The 18,191-nt window shown below is 47.6% G+C and overlaps 2 protein-coding genes across 3 annotated transcripts in view; one reads left to right on the forward strand and one right to left on the reverse strand.

Annotated features, from left to right (window-relative positions):
- The first annotated feature begins 33 nt into the window (after window positions 1-33).
- Window positions 34-12,164, forward strand: ZYX (zyxin). The gene is made up of 10 exons (XM_064464165.1): window positions 34-162; window positions 3,763-4,023; window positions 7,029-7,213; window positions 8,223-8,315; window positions 8,606-9,112; window positions 9,438-9,579; window positions 9,664-9,833; window positions 9,992-10,170; window positions 10,453-10,573; window positions 10,979-12,164. Exons 2-10 carry the CDS (start codon window positions 3,774-3,776, stop codon window positions 11,087-11,089), a joined length of 1,758 nt encoding a protein of 585 aa, XP_064320235.1. The 5' UTR covers window positions 34-162; window positions 3,763-3,773; the 3' UTR covers window positions 11,090-12,164.
- Window positions 12,165-15,835: 3,671 nt separating this feature from the next.
- The window catches only part of EPHA1 (EPH receptor A1), a 33,819-nt gene continuing 31,463 nt past the window's right edge, over window positions 15,836-18,191 (reverse strand). For both annotated transcript variants that reach the window (XM_064464265.1, XM_064464257.1), the window contains 2 exons: window positions 17,738-17,893; window positions 15,836-16,859 (listed from right to left, as the gene is read on the reverse strand). In XM_064464265.1, the coding sequence (XP_064320335.1) occupies window positions 16,781-16,859; window positions 17,738-17,893 (235 nt within the window). In that variant the 3' untranslated portion in view covers window positions 15,836-16,780. The remainder of the gene's footprint in view (window positions 16,860-17,737; window positions 17,894-18,191) is intronic.

The following is an 18,191-nucleotide window of genomic DNA, read 5'->3' on the forward strand; positions in this document are numbered from 1 at the left end:
CGTAGGAAGCGCTTAGGGCTCAGCAGCTCCCCCACCTTTCGTTACTGCTGCCTTTCCCGGCCGGCGGGCGGGCTTGCCGGGGCACAGGAGGCCAGCCCCAGCCCCGCGATCGCCAGCCCCAGGGGCGGCATTTCCCCGCTCTCCCGAGCCCTGTCCCCAGAGGTGAGTCTCTTCTTTTTGGCTTAGCGACAACGCTTTTTGCCTGCAGCGCCGGGGCTGGCGCTGAGCGAGGAGGGGTGTGCGCCTGTGCCGGGGGTTGTGGGTTTCCTGCCGCTCCCGGGGGGAGAGTTGCTCGCCTCGTACAAAGCCTCGGTCTCTTTCTGGTGGACTTACGGTTGTGGCTCCTGGGTTTTTTTGCCCTTTGGCCGAAGAGGGGTTGGCGTGTGTGTGAATCTGGTGAATTTTCTTCCCTCACGGTGGAATGGAGGCAGCTAAACGCTCCTGTGTAGTTCCAGCAGTGGGGAAGAAGGAGGGGGTGCTGGCTGATTTTACTTGGGACAAGCTCTCTTTTGTGTGCGTACGGATGAGTGAGACACCTATGGAGCCTTTTTCCAGATGTGCTTGAGAGAGAGGAATCTGGGACTCTTTGTGCCTGAAATTTGTTTAATTTATGAGTTTCTGTCTCTCTGGGAGTACCCTGAGAAAGTGAAGACGCAAGTCTTGCAAAGTCGTAGAACTTCCTTACGTTTTAAATACTTTTGCATAGCTTTTTGGAGTTTTTCTCCCCCACCCCCTCCCGCACAGGAAGGAGGAGGCAAGCCCGGCATATGTGGGAGAAGTTTGTAGCTCTGAATGCCCCCCTCCCCCAGCTCGGTTGTTTTAAGGCTCTACCTTGCATAGCTGATGGGACTTTGCTCTCTTCGAAGCTTTGTAACTTCGGGCCGGGCTGGGAGAACTTTCTGGAATTAGTCTGTATGAGAGGATGAAAATAGGCATAACTCCTAGTTCTGTTTCATCTGTTCACCTCATATTCTGTATTTTTGCTGTAGTTCTCCTTCTGACTCCTCTCAATTGGGGGGATGTTGGCAAATAGGGGAAGTGCAGATGTGGTGTGTCAGACCACAGTGCTGGGCTAGCTTTTACGGGGGCTCCCTTGAATCTGGAGACAGACTGCTTTGTACCAGGAGAGGTGAAATATACTCAGCTCTCTGCTTCCTCAGGTTCCTCCTCCTTTTGCTACCCCAGGAAAGGAGCTGAGATTCTGAAAGGGATGTCTTGGGGTCAAAGAACTGAAAGCTGTCTTGGTGCATAAGAGGTGGCAGACCCACCACGGGACCTTCTGGGAGGTGATCCTGCTGCTGAGGGAGGCATCGTTTGGTTCTGTCCTGCTTCTTGCTCTCTGTTAGAGGGAAACAATGCATGAGGCAACTAAGTATCCTGACTGTGTCCTTTGGGGCCATCTTTCTTCATAGCTCCACTTGAGTCATCTTAAATGCTGTTACAGCAGGCAGAAAAATCTCTTCCCTCAGGAAAAATGTGAGGTCGAGAAGGATTTGAGATTAGGTCTGCTGGTGTGACACTCCCTCTCCAATAGCTTTTACAAACAGCGCCACAGGACTCGCATAGGCTTCATATTTCTGGTAAGGCTTAGATGGTATTGGCAATGCTGCAGGGCTGGGGGGGTGACTCTCTGCAAGGCCAGCCTTTCTCAGCCTGTTTGGTCTGTGTGGGTGTGGACTGATACACAGAAGTGAGGATGAGCAGGGGCAGCTGCTGGACAGAGACAGCTCTGAGCAGGAAGGGCCTTAAGTGTGACATAGCATACTGGGAAATGGGATGCTTTGGGTTAAGGGAGATGGAAGCTGCTGGTAGCAAAGCCAGCACTTTTTTGTGAAGCAGCTGATGTCCTAAGACTGCCTCTGTGTTGAGTAACTCTGGTAATGATCATGATCACAAGTGATGTTGTCACTGGTGTTCTGCTTATAATGCTGTCAATTCTGGTAAAACTACTACCAAGTGGTTCATTACATCATAGTGAAACAGTGGAGCACAAAGCAGAAATCTCTAGAGAAGGCTGGAGGTCTTTTTAATAGCTTCTGTAGCACAGTGGGAAGCTGCAGACTGGAGGGAGTTCATCAGTCCCTTCTGACTTGCAAGTCTGTTGACCCCTAGAAGTCTGAGGGATTGAGGACAGACCTTGCTAATTACTCTTCTGCCTTGGCCTTTTTGCATGCTGGATCATGTGGGAGATGCTCAGCACAGCTTTTTTGGCTGCCACATACTGTTGCAACCTCTTCTTCATTCTGAAAAGCCCAGAAGAGTTTGACAAAGTACATGCAACTCATCAGCCCTGCACCAAGGGAACAAAAAATGCAGCAGAATGGACTTAACGTTTGTCTATGTTGTCACACGCTTGTGACCTAGAGAACCTGTTACAGCTTACTATGTCGTGCCATACTGCACTGAATCGTGGGAGCGCTTAGAAAGGGGCACGTGGGTCTTATCAGCAGTTATGGGTGAATTAGTGGTGGGCGGATGTTTGTGGCACCAGGGCTGTCTGTTCCAGCAGCTGTTATTGTCCATGTGAGAGAGGCCGGCAGTGTGGAAGGGCACTGATTTGAACATGCCAACTTGAAATGCTGGCACAGAGCCCCTGTGCTGGCAGAAACACTCTTGTGCTGGGGTGTTAGGAGGTCTACAGGCATGCCAGGCTTCGCAACAAAGCATCTGGCTTCATGGAGGTTTCTAGCACAGACAAGATTTCTGGCCTGGATTGCAGGACTGAGGGAGTCCTAGAAATGCAGCTCTCATGATACCTGCGTTCCTGAAACAGCCGTCTTGGCGGGGCTGTTCGAGTCTGGTGGTGGAAAGGAGTGAGGGGAGAGAGAGGGTTCGTATGCCCGCGTGCTGCAAGCGGGGTGCTTGCCCCCCTCCCACGCCACAGGCTGTCCTTGCGCAGGGCAGGACCGCGGCTGCACTGCCCGGAGGACGGGAGCCCCGGCTGAGCTGCAGCGGTGCTGACAGCTCCCCTGGCAGCCCGAAGGGGCGGCGGGGGGCGTCCGAGGAGCGCTTCCTGGCGGGGGCGGAGCGGGCGCCGGCGCAGCGGCGGGGGGCGGCGGGAGCCGCTGTCACCCTCGCCGGGGACAGGAAGGAGAGAAAGCGGAGGCGAGATCTGGAGAGCAGCGGGCTCCGCCCGGCTATGTGACACCTGGGAGCTCCGCACCCGCCCTCTTGTTCTGCCTCTGCAGCAGCTGCCCTGCGCTCCTCTGGCATGCAGGGTTCTGGAGGTAAAGGATGGGAGATGCAGGGGATGTGCCAGGTTTGAGGGAGTGAAGCTGGACATTACTGGGGCTGTCATAGGCCGAGGTCAGGAGGAACTGGCTAGCATTATCGGGTAAGTTGGGGAGAGGAAATGCTAATTCCAGTTCTGGGAAAGTATGTATGGGGGGGCATCCTCCATAGTGTCTGTGGAGCTGGGTGTGCTCAGTGGATAATGCTCGTTCTGGTGTCCTCTCCAGCGTTCGTGCATTCAGGGTTCTCGTGCAGCAGAGAGCTGGGTTTTCTCTGTGGCAGGAACCCCTTGGCAATTAATGCCATACTGAGTTGAGATGGTGAAGCGTGCATATTTGAGCTGCCTGCATTTTCTGTTCCTCCTTTTTCCTGTGCTGATTCTGGAAGTGCTCTGTGCTCTACTCGGGCACCTCAGCTGCTGGCCGGACTTAAACTCCTGTATCCCTCTGTTTCACATGTTTCTCTCGATTAATTTCCACTCTGGCCCAAGGCTGACTTCATACAGGTTTCCTCCCTCTTCTGTCCTGTCAGGTGCTGAGAAGATGGCCTCCCCAGGTGCCCCAGGGACCCGCATGACATCCACAGTCAGTATCAACATTTCTACCCCTTCCTTCTACAACCCGCAGAAGAAGTTTGCACCTGTGGTCGCCCCTAAACCCAAGGTGAACCCCTTCAAGGCTGGGGGTGTGTCAGAGTCGTCACTGCCCCCGCCTCCTGGAGCTGGAGCCCAGCGTGCTCAGATGGGGAAGGTGGGGGAGATTCCATCAGCATCTATGTCCCTGTTGGCAGACGGTAGGTGAGGGCTGGTGTGTCAAATGTGAATACGCATTTCTAAATTCTCGGGGTGGGACATCTGTAATGGGTGCTTGCATGAGAACAAGGCCATAACTGCTATAAGTGAAGGATACTTTTGCTGTAGAGGCTGGCAGGTTCCAGAATGAAATACTACATATTTTGAGATCCCTTTATTATTGTTTTAACTCTGTTAGGAAAGGAGACAGGAAGGCAATCCTGCATGGCACTGATGCTGGAGGAATGCAATGGATTTTTCATAGTATTCCCTGAATGCGTGATTGTGTAACTGCAGTCAGTTTCTGGCCAGCATGTCTGAGAGCAAGTATGTTGCAGGGAAGTTGACCGTGATGGTGATGAATCATGCAGTTCTTGTTGCTTCATCTCAGCTCAACTTGGTAGCTTCTGACTGTGGAGATCGTTTTTGTGGACTCTGCAATTGCCATCTTTGCTGCTGGAGATGGGGAGAAAGAAATAATTGCGTTAAAAAATGGTGGAAGAAACAGGAAGTGAGACTTAGAGTTTGTATGGCTTGTAGAGTTTTATACTTTTTCCTAGTGGTTTGGGTTGGGTGTGTTTTCCTGTGTAGAGTGACTTGCTTTAGTGTGGTTTTCTCTTTTTTTTTTTTTTTTTTTTTTTAAATTTTATTTCCTGTGGTGATGGGGTGGTTTTTTGTTTTGTTTTTGGTTGGTTGGATTTGTGTCCTCTAAGGAGCAGAACGTTCCTGGTTGTGTGGCTCCCTAGTTGGAATTGATCAGCATGGGGCCACTGGAAATTTCCCTAGGGACCTCTTGCTAATGTTTGATGCTGCATATTACGCCAAGACTCTATAAGGGTGTACCTCAGTCAGGACACGTGTTCAGATAATTCTAGCTTCTGTTTTAAACTCCTTTCCTTTCACTGTCTAGCATAGACTGTGCAACACTGTTTTCTAGGTTAGCGTGCTAAATTAGTGGGCAGCTGACCTGATGGTAGAAAGTCTGGTCCTATGCTCAGAGGAAAGAAATTATTAAGCCATTTTTTCCATTTCTCAAGTCACAAGGCCCTCGGCATGTTGGTGCTTCTGTCTGCTAGAATTGTACCAGTTAACTCTGGTGACCTTTTTCTAACACATTGTTGGCCGGAATCTTGTGCCTGTTACAATTTTCTGTTATAGTTGTGTGGATTGGGATACGTCTGTCAGAAGGTCTCGGACTGACACAAATAACATTACCTGAAGTACAAAAATAGACAGATGTATGTTAAAAATTCTTTCTCGATACACTGTGTAAGTGGAGGATTGGGTGTTGTTTGCTCCACTTTTACCCCCCTTATAAAGCTTATTATGGAGGAAATAACTTGACAGAAAGATTAGCAAAAGAACCATTAGGCTTAAGATGCTGTGTAACCATTGGGTGAGGGCTGCTAGTAAGACTTCTGAAGTACAGATGAACACCAAAACTCAGTCATGAGAGAAATGCATCTGATTAGATCCTTCTCTGATGCATCTCTTCAAACCTTCTCTCCCTTTCCTATACAGTCCCCAAACAAATCGTAGTGTAACATAAAGCCATAGCAATTGGTCTCTTTGTCTTAAATGACAGGATGGCTAAGTTAGTATTGCTGTAGGAATGTTATATTTAGTATTGATTATTCTACAAATCCAATATAGTAACCTTGTGGGGAGCTTTTTTGTTTGTATGAATAATTCATAAAGCAGGCTTCAATGCATCTGAAACAATGTGACAGGGCTTTGTTTCTGTAATATTCTTTATCATTTCAGTAAATCAAAAAGCAAGCATATACAAACTTGATCCCAAACTGTAGTTTCAAAGAAAAAATACTAGTCTAATAGAAATTCTGCTTGAGGAGGGAATTAATGTGGTACAAGAAGTCTTGAAAGAGGTGCTGCATACCAGTGCAGTTTATGCATTCCACTGGCTAATAAGATTTCACCTTTATTTTCTGAAAGGGAAGTATCATCTCCCTTAGGTTACAGATGAGAGGTCCTTATAAAGTCTGTCAACAACAGCTGGATATAATGATGACACAATTCGATTACTGCTGTGAAGTAGCACATGGAGTAGTAGGAGTGAAAAATGTGGTCTTTCACCCTACTGCTGGGTGGGGCTAGGCAGGAAGACAGGTGGGTGTCCAGAAGAAGAGATGTGGAAGTTAAGTCTCCTTGTCTTCAGTGTTCTTTGCTGTTTGGATGACAAGAGGATAACATCTCCCATACACGGTGAAGGGAGAAGGATTCTCATTTATTTGACTGCATTGTAGTAGAAAATGTCTCCTTTTGTCTGTTCCACATCTTTGGCAAATATGAATAGGTGGAAGCAATGGGGTTTTACTCTAGGAAATTGAGGCACTCTGGTGCTTTTCAGCCTGCTTTATAAGGGTTCTAGAAAATTTCTCGTGTCCTAATCTGTATCGGGTATGGGGAAATTTTAGCCTCAAAAAAGAAAGCAGTTTTCGTTTCCCAGAAAAAGAAAGCCATTTCAGAGATTCCTCATATGCATAAGAGATAGTTGGTCTGACTTGCCTTTTTTACCCCCCCTACTTGTTTATTGTAGTGCTTGCTAGCAAGCTGTGAGGTGCCAGCTTATTTTCCTGTAATAATGTAGGCTCTTCAGGATCCTGGGTTGTCTGCTGGCATTCCTTCTAATGCTGCTCTGTATTCAGCGATCTGAGCCAATTAATGGCGAGAGAAGCATGTGCTAGGGACTAAAGAATGAGAGAAGGAGTGGGGAAAAGGGCATAGTAAGACATGTTTCCCAATTATGCAATAACTGTTCCCAGTGACTAATTACAGTAGCTACTGAGGAAAGTTTTATATGATGGCAAAAAGCTTTGGACAAGGTGAAAGCCAGCCTGTGGAGTTCAGCTGTCATTGATGGGTGCTGGGGTCCCCTGGGTACTGGGGAACTACTTGCTGTAATACCTTCAAGACCCTCCTTGGAGTTTGTACTGGCTAAGAGTAAGAAATGATCCTTACATGCTTTTATTCTCATTCTTCCCCATAGAGCTGCCACTTCCACCTCCTCCCCCACCTGGAGAGGAAGCAAGTTTCTCCTCAAACTGTGCTTTTCCCCCACCCCCACCACCTTTTGAAGAGCCTTTTCCACCAGCCCCAGAAGAAGTCTTTCCTTCTCCTCCTCCTCCACCATTGTTTGACGAAGGACCTGTGAGCAAGGTGCCTGCCCCACAGGTGAGTGAGGTCAAGGGAAGTATAGTTTCTTGTGATGCTTTGTGAGTTGGGACAGCTTCTTGTTACTCTCTGAACTCAGCAGCAGGAAGCCCTGAGACCTCAGAAAGCAGAAAATGCTGCCACCCCGTGGACCAACATAGGTTAGGGTCAACTGGCCAGGCTACAGCTCAGCAGACAAAAGACTTGGGGTTTCTGGTGGACAGTGAGTTGAATGTGAGCCAGCAACAAAGGCCAACCACGTGCTGGGCTGCATTCATGAGAGTGTAGTCAGCAGGAGAAGGACAGTGATTATTTGTGTCTCTTCAGTGCTAGTGAGGCTGCATCTTGGAGGACTGTTTCGAGTTGGACTCCCCAATTCAGTAACCCCAGAGGAATACTGAAATAGATGCAGTTCAGCAAAGGGTTATAGTGATCACCAGGGGTCAGTGCATGTGATGCGAGAGCTAGGTTTGCTCAGCCTGCAGAAGAGAAGGCCAAGGCAGAGATCTAAAGCAGTCTGCAATACCTAAAGGAGGGCTGGAGAGAAGACAGATTCTTCTTACTGGGGCACAATAAGAGACAATGGACACAGGTTTCAGCAAGGCAAATTACTGTCGGACAGAAGAAAAAGCTGTTTCCCTCCAAGAGTGACTCAACACTGGCATAGGTGCTGTGTAATCTGCATCTCTGGGCATGTTCAGGAATCACCTGGACAAGGCCCTGAACAACCTGGTCTAGCTTGGGAGTTAGCCCTACTGTGAGCAGGGTGTTGGACTAGAGACCTCCAGATGTCTTTTCCCACCTAAATCTGTCTGTGAGTTTCCTTGGGCTGTGCATTTTCCCACTGTTTGTAGACCTTGGAGATTGTGCCCTATTCATCCACGCCAACTTGCTATCCACTCAAAGCAAGGAGTGGATCTGTACCCCAGTCCAAAGTGTCAAAATCTGCTATTGTAAGGGGATACACCTGGTTCTCTGGCTATTCCTGTAATGTTCTCTGCTCCCTCTTTCTTCATGGATGGTGGTATAGGTACGTGGCAAGATGAGCAGCATTGATCTTGAGATTGACTCACTGTCTGTAATGATGGATGACATGGAGAAGAATGACCCCTTCAAATCCCGGGTGAGCTCTCCAGAATGTCACAGGTGGAAGGAGAGATGACTGGTTTGCTGAACAGAGGTAGTGAGAAGGGCGGTACTGAAGATTAACATGTCTGGATAAACCATAGTGAGAAAGTGTATGTGAAGGACCAGAAAGAATAGATCTTGCAACTTGTCAGGACTGCTAAATACGTAACATTGTGGGAACTCAGCATTGTGGGTCTGGGGTAGCTGCTGACTGCTATAGACAGCGTATTTTCTTTTCCACCTTGCTGATAACTGCCTGGTTCTCTCTGTTGCTTCCCTTTACAGATATCTGTGAAATCTACAGGTTCTTTGGAGAAGCCATTGACCCCAAAAGCCCATGTGGAAATACCATCTGCACCCAGAGATACTCCTCATTCCTTTCCTTCCAAGTTCACTCCAAAGCCAAGTGGAAGCTTAGCTTTCAAGCCCCCTGGAGTGGATTTGACCCCTGCCCCAACCCCATGGGCAGCCCCACAGCAACACAAGGATCCTGTAGCACCAGTCCCTCCACCCCCCTCTCTCCCTGCTCCTCAGACTACCCGTAAATTCACCCCACCCCCTGTTGCTGGCTCTCCTAAGTCTGGGTCCAGATCGGGTCCCAGTGTTCCTATGGCTCCCTCAAACTCTACAAGATATCCTACCTCCCTTCAGACACAGTTCACAGCCCCTTCACCTTCAGGTCCCTCCTCTCGTCCACAACCTCCCAATTTTACCTATGCGCAGCAGAGGGAAAGACCCCAAGTGCAGGAGAAGCCACATCCCACAGAACAACCTGCTGCTGCAAAAGACACGGTAAGGGATAGAACCATGGGATCACTACCTCTGGATAGGCGCAGCATCACTAGGACTAAAGCTGGAAGAGGAGGAGGGAGGGTCTGTCCCGGGCTAGGGGAAGCCGTTACCCATCTGAAAGAGAGATGTAACTAGAGACAGTGGTGGAGAGGGATGGGACTTCCTGTAAAGGTTGAAAGAAGCAAGCACAGTGGATGGCAGATTGTTCCCTAGAGGGAGACAGAGAGGAGAAGTAAAGGTGAGAGAAGTAAGTTCATTAGAGACAGGGTGGGAGGGAGTCTGTCTATATGTGTCCTTTGGGATTGAATGTTTCCTCTTCCTGCAGCATAGACCCGCAGGCTCCAGTGCAGATCAGCCTAGGGGAAATTCCTCTCTCACCATGAAGGAGGTCGAAGAGCTGGAGAAGTTGACCCAGAAACTAATGAAGGATATGGAGTGTCCGCCCCCAGCAGAGGCTGCTACTTCTGGTGCGTTCTTTCAGTGGACAGCAGTAGGATAAAGGCTGTGGTGGGTTTTCCTCTCCCCTAATCCCTTTCTTCTTCCACTGACAGAGCTCTGTGGCTTCTGCCGGAAGCCCCTATCACGAACCCAGCCAGCTGTGAGGGCCCTGGACTGCCTTTTCCATGTGGAATGCTTCACCTGCTTCAAATGTGAGAAGCAGCTGCAGGGGCAGCAGTTCTACAATGTGGATGAGAAGCCCTTCTGTGAGGACTGCTATGCTGTGAGTCACTGGGATGAAAGCTGCTGGAGAGATCTGAGCTTGCTGTGGTTGCTGCTCTCTTGCTTTGCCTTCCTCCTTCCACCTTGCATGTCTCTGGTGTAGCCTCCCAGGGGTGATGGATTGGATTAATATGTCCTACTTGTTCCCTTTGGGCTCAGGGCACCTTGGAAAAGTGCAGTGTCTGCAAACAGACCATCACAGACCGGATGCTGAAGGCCACTGGTAACTCATACCATCCCCAGTGCTTCACCTGCGTGATGTGCCATACTGCTCTTGAGGGTGTCTCTTTTATTGTGGACCAGGCCAACCAGCCTCACTGTGTGGATGACTACCACAGGTAGGGAGAGAACAGAGCATGTGTATGTGGTGTCTGAAAGAAGGCAGATTCCCTCATGCCTGTTTAATTTTGCTGCAAGGTGGGGTTGGGTTGCCCATGTGATCTGTTGGACATGAAGTTAAAAATGAATCAGCAATGTTCTTTGTAGCAATTAAGGTCTTTTCCCACCTAAATTTCTTTGATTTATTATTCATCTGCTACTAATACTATTATACATCAGTGAGAAACCTACACTGAATGCCACTATGGTGGTCATGGCCTCCATATTTTTGTGGGTTGCAGGAAGTATGCGCCACGCTGCTCAGTCTGTAGCGAGCCTATCATGCCAGAGCCTGGAAAGGATGAGACAGTGCGTGTGGTGGCATTGGAGAAAAATTTCCACATGAAATGTTACAAGTGTGAGGTAAGCCTGGTGACCCCGCTCCTCCCATCTTTCCCATTCCCATCACCAGCGACCGGGCACCTTTTGTTGTCTATGCTGACCAAACACTAAGATTGTTTTGAATTAACCTGGAGCATTTTGAAGCAGGTTGAGAAAAAGACTAGGTATTCACGGACCACTGGTCCATGAACAAGGACTTGGGCAGGGCTGTAATACAGCAGCTGTGTATACTGGAGGAACATGCTGGGATCACAGAGGGTCTTGCTCTTCCCTCAAAATAGTATCTCCTGTTAGCACCATCAGAGACAGAGCAGTGGGCTGTGAGCCATTATCCTGATCCAGTGAGGCATTTTTTGTATGCTTCAATGCATTTGCCCTGCTGTTGGCTGTCACTGAACTCCCTCCCTCTTTTCTTTCCCTGTTTAGGACTGTGGGAAGCCCTTGTCCATTGAAGCAGATGAGAATGGGTGCTTTCCACTGGATGGGCACGTGCTGTGTATGAAGTGTCACACTGTTCGTGCCAAAACGGCACGCTGAGGAGCTTGGAGTGGGCATACCCTTGAGACCCCTGCACTCAATATTCTCTCCCTCCCTACCATTGTCCTCTCCTTCTGCCTGACAAGGCAGATTGCTACCAACGGAGACTATGCCAGCACAGTTCTTTACTCATGTAGGACTCACTGCTCCTAGACTTCACTCTGCACACCCACCAAGAAAGGACGACTTCTGTCGCCACTTCCTGGCCACAGCGGCCAATGCAAAATCTCTGTTCCCTTATGACTCTGGAGGAGAAAGATGAGACCTTCACCACCACCTGGTGGAAGTAGCGAGAACGACTGGGTGGCAGGGCTTGGAAGGGCTGAGCATTCTTCTGTTCTGTAGAGCCAAGAACAATAATTTGACCTTAGAAGGTGGAAGCCTCCATCTTGGCACCACTTCTGTCTTTGATTTTTTTTTTTTTTCTGTCTTTTTTCCTTGTGCCACATCATTATCAGGATGTCTTCCTCTGCCTCCTTCCTCGCCCTGAGTTAGAGTGGGTTAGGTAGGACATATTGGGAATCTCGGTTATTGTTGCTGGAAAAAGCTAACCTACTATAGCTTTTCTGTCTCTAATGGATTTTACTGGCTAACTGTCTTGTCGCTTTTTTTCCTTAGCCAGATTAAACTGGCAATGTTTGGAATCCTACTCTGTTCCTGAGTTTGGAAACTTTTTTATTTTAATCTTTTTTCCCCTCCCCAGAATTATTCATTTCCCAGTGTGGGTTCTGGAAAGCCAGGCTGGGCACCAGAGTAGCAAAGCAGTCCAAAGAATGCATGTTTACAAATAAAGACTGTCATAAAGATGGGCAGCATAAGCACATAGTGAGGAGGTGTCTTTGTGTGTGGATGAGGATTCAGCAGACTCAGGAACATCCCCCTGTCCAGTAGGGATTCTTCCACTGCTGCCAGTGAAAGGTGCAGTGTAATTGCAATGTACTGTCTGGCTTTAAGTGTTAGTGCACTGAGCCCCATTTCCTGGACTAGAAAGTCTCAAACTGAACAAAGATTTTTTGAATTAGTACACTGTCCAACCACTGTCTGCATTCAATAAAATGTGGGGTTTTTCCATTAACATGTCTGCTGTATCTGTTCAACTACCTATGAGAATTGCTGTCTTAAGCAGTGGAGAATGTATGTGTAGTTGCTATTCCACCTAGTCTCCAGAGATTATGGATCTGAAAATAGCCTTTCTTTCTCCACCTCTTGGTCTGCTTTTCAAACTGTCTAGTTTTCTACTTGCCTGTGACTGAAGAGTAGCCCTCATTTAAAGCAGTGGAAGACTGCATTGCAGCACAGCAAGATTGTAGTCTCCTTAATGGTATGACTGGGAGGCAAGTTATTAAAATCCACTTGCATCAGACTGGAATAAAGTGGTCAATTTGCTTGCTTTGCCTTAACTATCGCTACTCAGGAGGTATTTGTGCTCGATGTTTACAGTTTTAAGCAGGGCACTGTCTTGGTCACTGCAGGTGAAACTCCTGTTTGTGGTAAGCATCAATGATTCCACACTTCAAAGGCACGAACGCTACTCTTGCTCTCTTGCCAGTTTTGGGGAAATTAATGACTGACTCTTTGCAAATTGATCCAGTAAATGCTTTGAGCTTTCCTATAGGATGAGCAAAGAAGAAACAAATGGTACATTTGCTTTCTTTTTCTTATCTGAGTTCTTTCTGGTTTGTAGGCATTGTTTTCAGTGATTGTTTCTAGATTATGTGATTAAAAGCTTATGCCCACAAACACCAAGGAGCACAGAGGAGAGAAATAATGAGGGTGGGGGGAGAAGCACTTTAACCTACCTCTTCCCAGAGCAATCAGAGGGCCCTGGTGTCTGGGTATGAAACCTGTCCAACAGAGTCAATGGAAAGGGCTCCCTGGATCATCTTGCTCATTAAGAGTAGGGTAGTCCCTCTGAGAGCCTTGGGGTGCAGGGAAAGAGCAGTTGGGGACTGCACTTGTTATGGGATGTGTAGGTGGAGGATCAAAGGCAGGAGAAGGGAGTGATCAAGGAGGGGAAGCAGCATGGGAAAATGGGGGAAAAGGGGCTGGCTGCATGTACACAGTACACTTGTCTGGCCATGCCCTGTGTGTCAGTGCAGTCTGTCCTGTCTCCTTACTAATCTCTTTTTTTTTTTTCTTTATTTTATTTTTGTTTTCCTGTGTGAAGGGATTCTGTTCAGTGCATGTGGAGGTCTAAGTGCCAGCAACTGGAAATACCTGAGTGTTTGCATATTATATGGGTGTGTATGTCTATACGTAATCACTAGCAAAAATCAAGTCAGAGTAGCTGGTGAGTGGGTAGGGTAAGAGGCTTGAGATCCATGAGTTAGCATTGCTGCAAATCTGGCCAGATGCTGGAAAGACCAGGCTGAGAGCTGGCTGTTGGAGCTCCCAGGAGGTCCAAGCCAACTAGTCTTTGGTCTAGAAGTCAGCTACTGATAAGCCTAGACCAGCTACCAGAGAACAGTTTGCATCTGTGTGTGAGGTGACTGTGAGACCAGGAAATCCTGTGGCCAGCTGCTGGGTAGAGCCAATGCTTAAAGCTAACTACTGGAGGGCTCCCTTGTGTGTGTGTGTGCATGCACAAGGGCGTCTGAGTGCCCTCCACTGGAGTGGGGCTGAAGGTCTCATGTCCTGGTGCCAGTAACAGACCAGCTGAGGCTCCAGATCATGCAGCCAACTACCAGACAGCCAGTCTTAAGACACCAGAGGGATCCATAGTATATATATATATTTCCTGCTAACAGGTTCATCCTGATCAGGCTGTTTGTGCTGTGCTTGCATGACTGCTGTGCTTTCTGCCTCAGGCCAGTCATGTACAGTGTGTGTGTATACATGCATCTACTATATACATGTATATTTTGTGTGCATGAGTGCCTGTTGGGAATACGTGCTCAGGCTTGCTACTGTCTGTACCTGAGGACATGGAACTGAGCAGCTTCTTCTATCAGGACAGCTGATTCAGCGCACATCATCACAACTGAAGCTGGAAGGGACCTCCCTGCTCAGAGCAGGGCCAACCAGAGCAGGTTACTCAGGAATGTACCCCATCAGTTTTTAATACCTCCAAGGACTAGAACTCCACAACCTCCCTGGGTAGCCAGTTCCAGCGTTTAACAACTGTCACAGTAAGTTTTTTCTTACCTTCAAAGGGATTTTATTATATTATATTTTGATGTGTTCCCACTGCTGCTTCTCCTTTCACTGGCTACCACTGAAGAGAATCTGGTTCCCTCTTCTTCACTCCTTCCCATCAGGTGTTTATACACACACCCAAACCTTCTCATCTCAAGCCTGAACAGTCCCAGCTGTCTCAGCCTCTCCTCATACGTCAGATACTCTAATCCCTTCAAAATCATAGTGGCCTTTCACTGGACTTGCTCCAGTAAGTCCATGTCCTTCATGCTGGGGAGCCCAAAATTGGACACAATGCTTCAGATCTCTGACCAATGCTGAATAGAGAAGAATCGGCTCCCTCCAGCTACTGGCGATGCATTTGCTAATGCAACCTAAATACTGTTGGCCTCCTTTGCTACAAGGGCACATTACTGGCCCAAGCGCTACTTGCTGATCACTATGACCTGCAAGTCCATTCCTGCAAATCTGCTTTCCAGCCAGTCAGCACCCAGCACATACTGGTGCATGGAGCTATTCCCAGTTGCAGGGCTCTGCCTTTCCCTTTGTTCACCTTAATGAGTCTCCTCTCTTCCCATCTCTCCTATCCATTAAGGTCCCTCTGAATGGCAGCACAACTGCCTGATGTGTCAATCACTCCCAGTTTTCTACCATCTGCAAGGATAGGCTAAAGTTTACGTATGTATGACACAAGCTCATAATCTTGTGACAGCCTCACCAGGGCTTATCTTCTAGACGGGCTCTCTGCCATGTAGCAACTTTATTATCTATACTTCACATTAAAGACACCTATTACTAAGATTGAATTTACTGATACACTAAAAAGACTCACAGTAAGAGCTTATCTTGTCAGCCATATCTCTTACTACAGTTGCAGTGACCTGAGTAGCCGAGGTGCATGTATACTATGGTTCCTTTTGTACACTCTGCTGCTTCTGATGTTGACTAGAAACCAGCCTTCTTGCTTTAAGTTGCAGTTATTTAGATCTCTGCTTCTTAACCCTTCTGTCATTTATGGTTAAGCAAGACCTTCCCAGGAGCAGGAGTGCTAATTCATAGCCTTAAGAATTTTGAGCATTATACAATTATGGAAACACTGATAGCCATCTACAGCAAGTAACTGACTGCTGAATGGCTAACACTGACCTTCTTCACCTACCTAGAATTAAGCACTGAAAAATAAATCTTGAGGTGGCTACTCTTCCCAGGTAGAATAAAGTCAGGATTATCAGCGTGAGACTTCCTGCCCCCCCACTCCCACAGAACAGGACAGCCTATTCTGCAGAAGGTGGTACTACTTATATGTATTTCATCAAACTACAGCAGTAGCTTCTAATGCTTCTCATGGTTTAGGAGTAAAGATGGACTTGGCTAATGGATGGATACAGCTGTAAATGGGTTTAGAGAAAAAAGTCTGAAGTGACCAGCTGCATATGTAGTCTTTAATCCTAATGCATCTGCATTTCCACATTGAAACTGCAATTAAATGGACAAAGGCCATTGGCTGAAACAACTAAACATGTATGTAAGGACCTTGCTAGAACTTATAATATATGCTACAGTAAAGGTCCTAATCATATTTGAAATAAGCCAAAGAACTCCAACACAGCCTGCTCTGCTACAGGTTTATTTACAAAATATTATTTACAGTCTATAATTGTCTTGAGCTCTGATAAATAATATTTCCTCCACAGAGAAGGAATAAGACAGACCACCTACACAATTTTCTGTTACAAATACCCTATCCAGCCAAACAAGACTATTCTCTCTTTTAAAAAGGGGCAGAGAAAAATGGTTATCTAGAGGGTTTTGTGCCCATGGCACAAGTAAAGGTATTAAGCAGGTTGGAGAGAGGTAAGTCTCCCCACTGATGTGTGCATGTGCAAAACAGCAACATGCTGAGATTACATGATCACACAAGTTACAACCGGGTGTGCTGCTACTTGCAACTTCTCCAGAGAAAGAAGTACACCATGAGCTGGTGTTTAAGGCAAGAATAGCTGAATTTTAAAAAATATATCCCTTACCAGCAGTCTTGTGAAAGACTGAATAGTTTGTTCCTCTTGTAATATAAGGAAGTCAGAAGGCTGCTGAAATGAGAAGGGATGTATGCCGGGATCTCTACATATCTGTGTCCTTGTGCATGTTCCCTGAAGGTCCTAATCTATCTGAAATCTCATCTCCAATCTTAAAACATTATCAACCGTCCCCAGCCTGCTTTGTACATATCCTTATGTTTCCATGTGAAATACTGAGTGTCTGAAACTCCAGTATGCGGACAACAGTGATTACTTAGTGCTGCACAGAATGGACTACAGAAGACAGGGATGACAACAGTTTCTAAGACCAGTGCTCTGAAACCTATTGATGGCTGCTGCAGAGCTAAGGCAAGGGGGAACAGAAATGAGAGCAGGTGGTGTTGCCTCATGAGCCTTTTCAGTTCTGGTTTGTTTTGCTTGTCCCAGTCACTCATTTGGAAACAATTGCCATAGGAACGATTCCAAGTGATATCTGGTAAGAATGGGCATTTGACAAGCTTAAGAGACCAACGACTGATCACTCCTTAAAGCCTTGGATGCTACACAGGATCCTCTTCTGGTGGCCTGGAAGTGACACTCCCATCTGTTTCAAGTCCCTAAAGGAAACATGAAAAGAAAAGAAAAAATTAGTTGCTGTTCTTGTTCCTTGGGGACTGGGATGTGGGTAGGGGCAGAAACAATTACCAAGCATTAGTTCAGAAAGCTTCCTTTCCCTCAGTGCCACCTACTACACCCACCCTCCTCTAGAGGGAAGAAACTTCTAGATGTTCCTGCCCTTCCCTGGCTACCTCTGCCCACCCAGTCAACTAGCTTCTTCCACCTTGTGACTAGGCCTATGCTCCCATTAAATCAGGACTGTGGCCACATCAGCTTGTGATATGGGCCATGTCTCAAGCCCTTAGCAGGTCTGTCCCTGCACTGTGCCTGCTCATTTGTTTTATGTAACTGCTCTGGAACTGGCTATACAACCCCAACCCTACAACAGAACATGCCTGTGTTGGTAAAGCATCTGACCCGAGTCTTTCTATGGAGCCCAGGACTTTGCTCTATGACAGAACAGTGCCTGGCTGATGCAGGAGGAATATCACTAGCCCACCTGGAGTTCAAGGCAAGAAAATTCTCCTATAAAGTCCTTCAAGGGTGGGGAGGGGGTCAGGTTAGAGAGCTGTCTGCTACCTATTGTTTCCCCTTGCTATTTGTGTCTGGTGTGAGTTCAGAGCAGCTCAGGCCCCTGAAGAGCCTCAAGCATGGACAGTTAGGGAATTATTAGCACAGTTTTCACAGATCCTAGTTCTTCTGAGCTGATTCTTCCCTTTTAGGGAAAGAAGCCAGTCCGCTTCCACTTAACTATGTAGAGAAGGATGGAGAGAAGCCTTCCAGGTAAATATCAGTGCCTCTTCAGATAGCACAGGGACAGACACGGCTATTTGTAGCATTGCCTGGGGTGCCTTGTGGGAGCTTAGCCTGCCCTTACTCAGCAGTGAGCTCCAGAATGGACTCCATGGTGTCCAGGCCAGCAGTACGAAAGTTGGAGATGTAGCGCTTCATGCGAATGGATTCCAGCCACTCAGGGATAGATCGATAGGGGATCCCATCAGATCCACTGCAGCTGGGGAGCCGGAGCGTTACCCTAAGGACAGATAAAACCCTTATTAGCCAGGCAGCTACCTTAAATGGCCAGTACAATGAGACAGTAGCTAAAGGGCAAGCACCTTCTGCCAGATCTAGGCCAACTTATCTGCACAGTGAAGTCAGACTGCCCAGGCCAATGGCTATGGCCTCTGTCACCATGAGAGAGAGATAATTACTAACTTCTGCACACAGAGTATTTGAGGTGACTCATGCCAGCCTGCACTGCACAGGGGAAGGACGGGGAAAGAAAAGGGAAAGAACCTCTCTTCCTGCTGGAGACAGGGAGGTGAAAATCT

Source organism: Phalacrocorax carbo, chromosome 1 (assembly GCF_963921805.1).
Source record: "Phalacrocorax carbo chromosome 1, bPhaCar2.1, whole genome shotgun sequence".
NCBI classification, from domain to species: Eukaryota; Metazoa; Chordata; class Aves; order Suliformes; family Phalacrocoracidae; genus Phalacrocorax; species Phalacrocorax carbo.

What these genes read in the sequence shown, in the direction of transcription:
- ZYX (XM_064464165.1), top strand. Translation starts at nt 3,774, where the DNA reads ATGGCCTCCCCAGGTGCCCCAGGGACCCGCATGACATCCACAGTCAGT. An exon ending in GCAAGGTGCCTGCCCCACAG is followed by an intron (nt 7,214 to 8,222) that starts GTGAGTGAGGTC and finishes ATGGTGGTATAG; the next exon opens with GTACGTGGCAAGATGAGCAG. An exon ending in TCTGTGAGGACTGCTATGCT is followed by an intron (nt 9,834 to 9,991) that starts GTGAGTCACTGG and finishes CTTTGGGCTCAG; the next exon opens with GGCACCTTGGAAAAGTGCAG.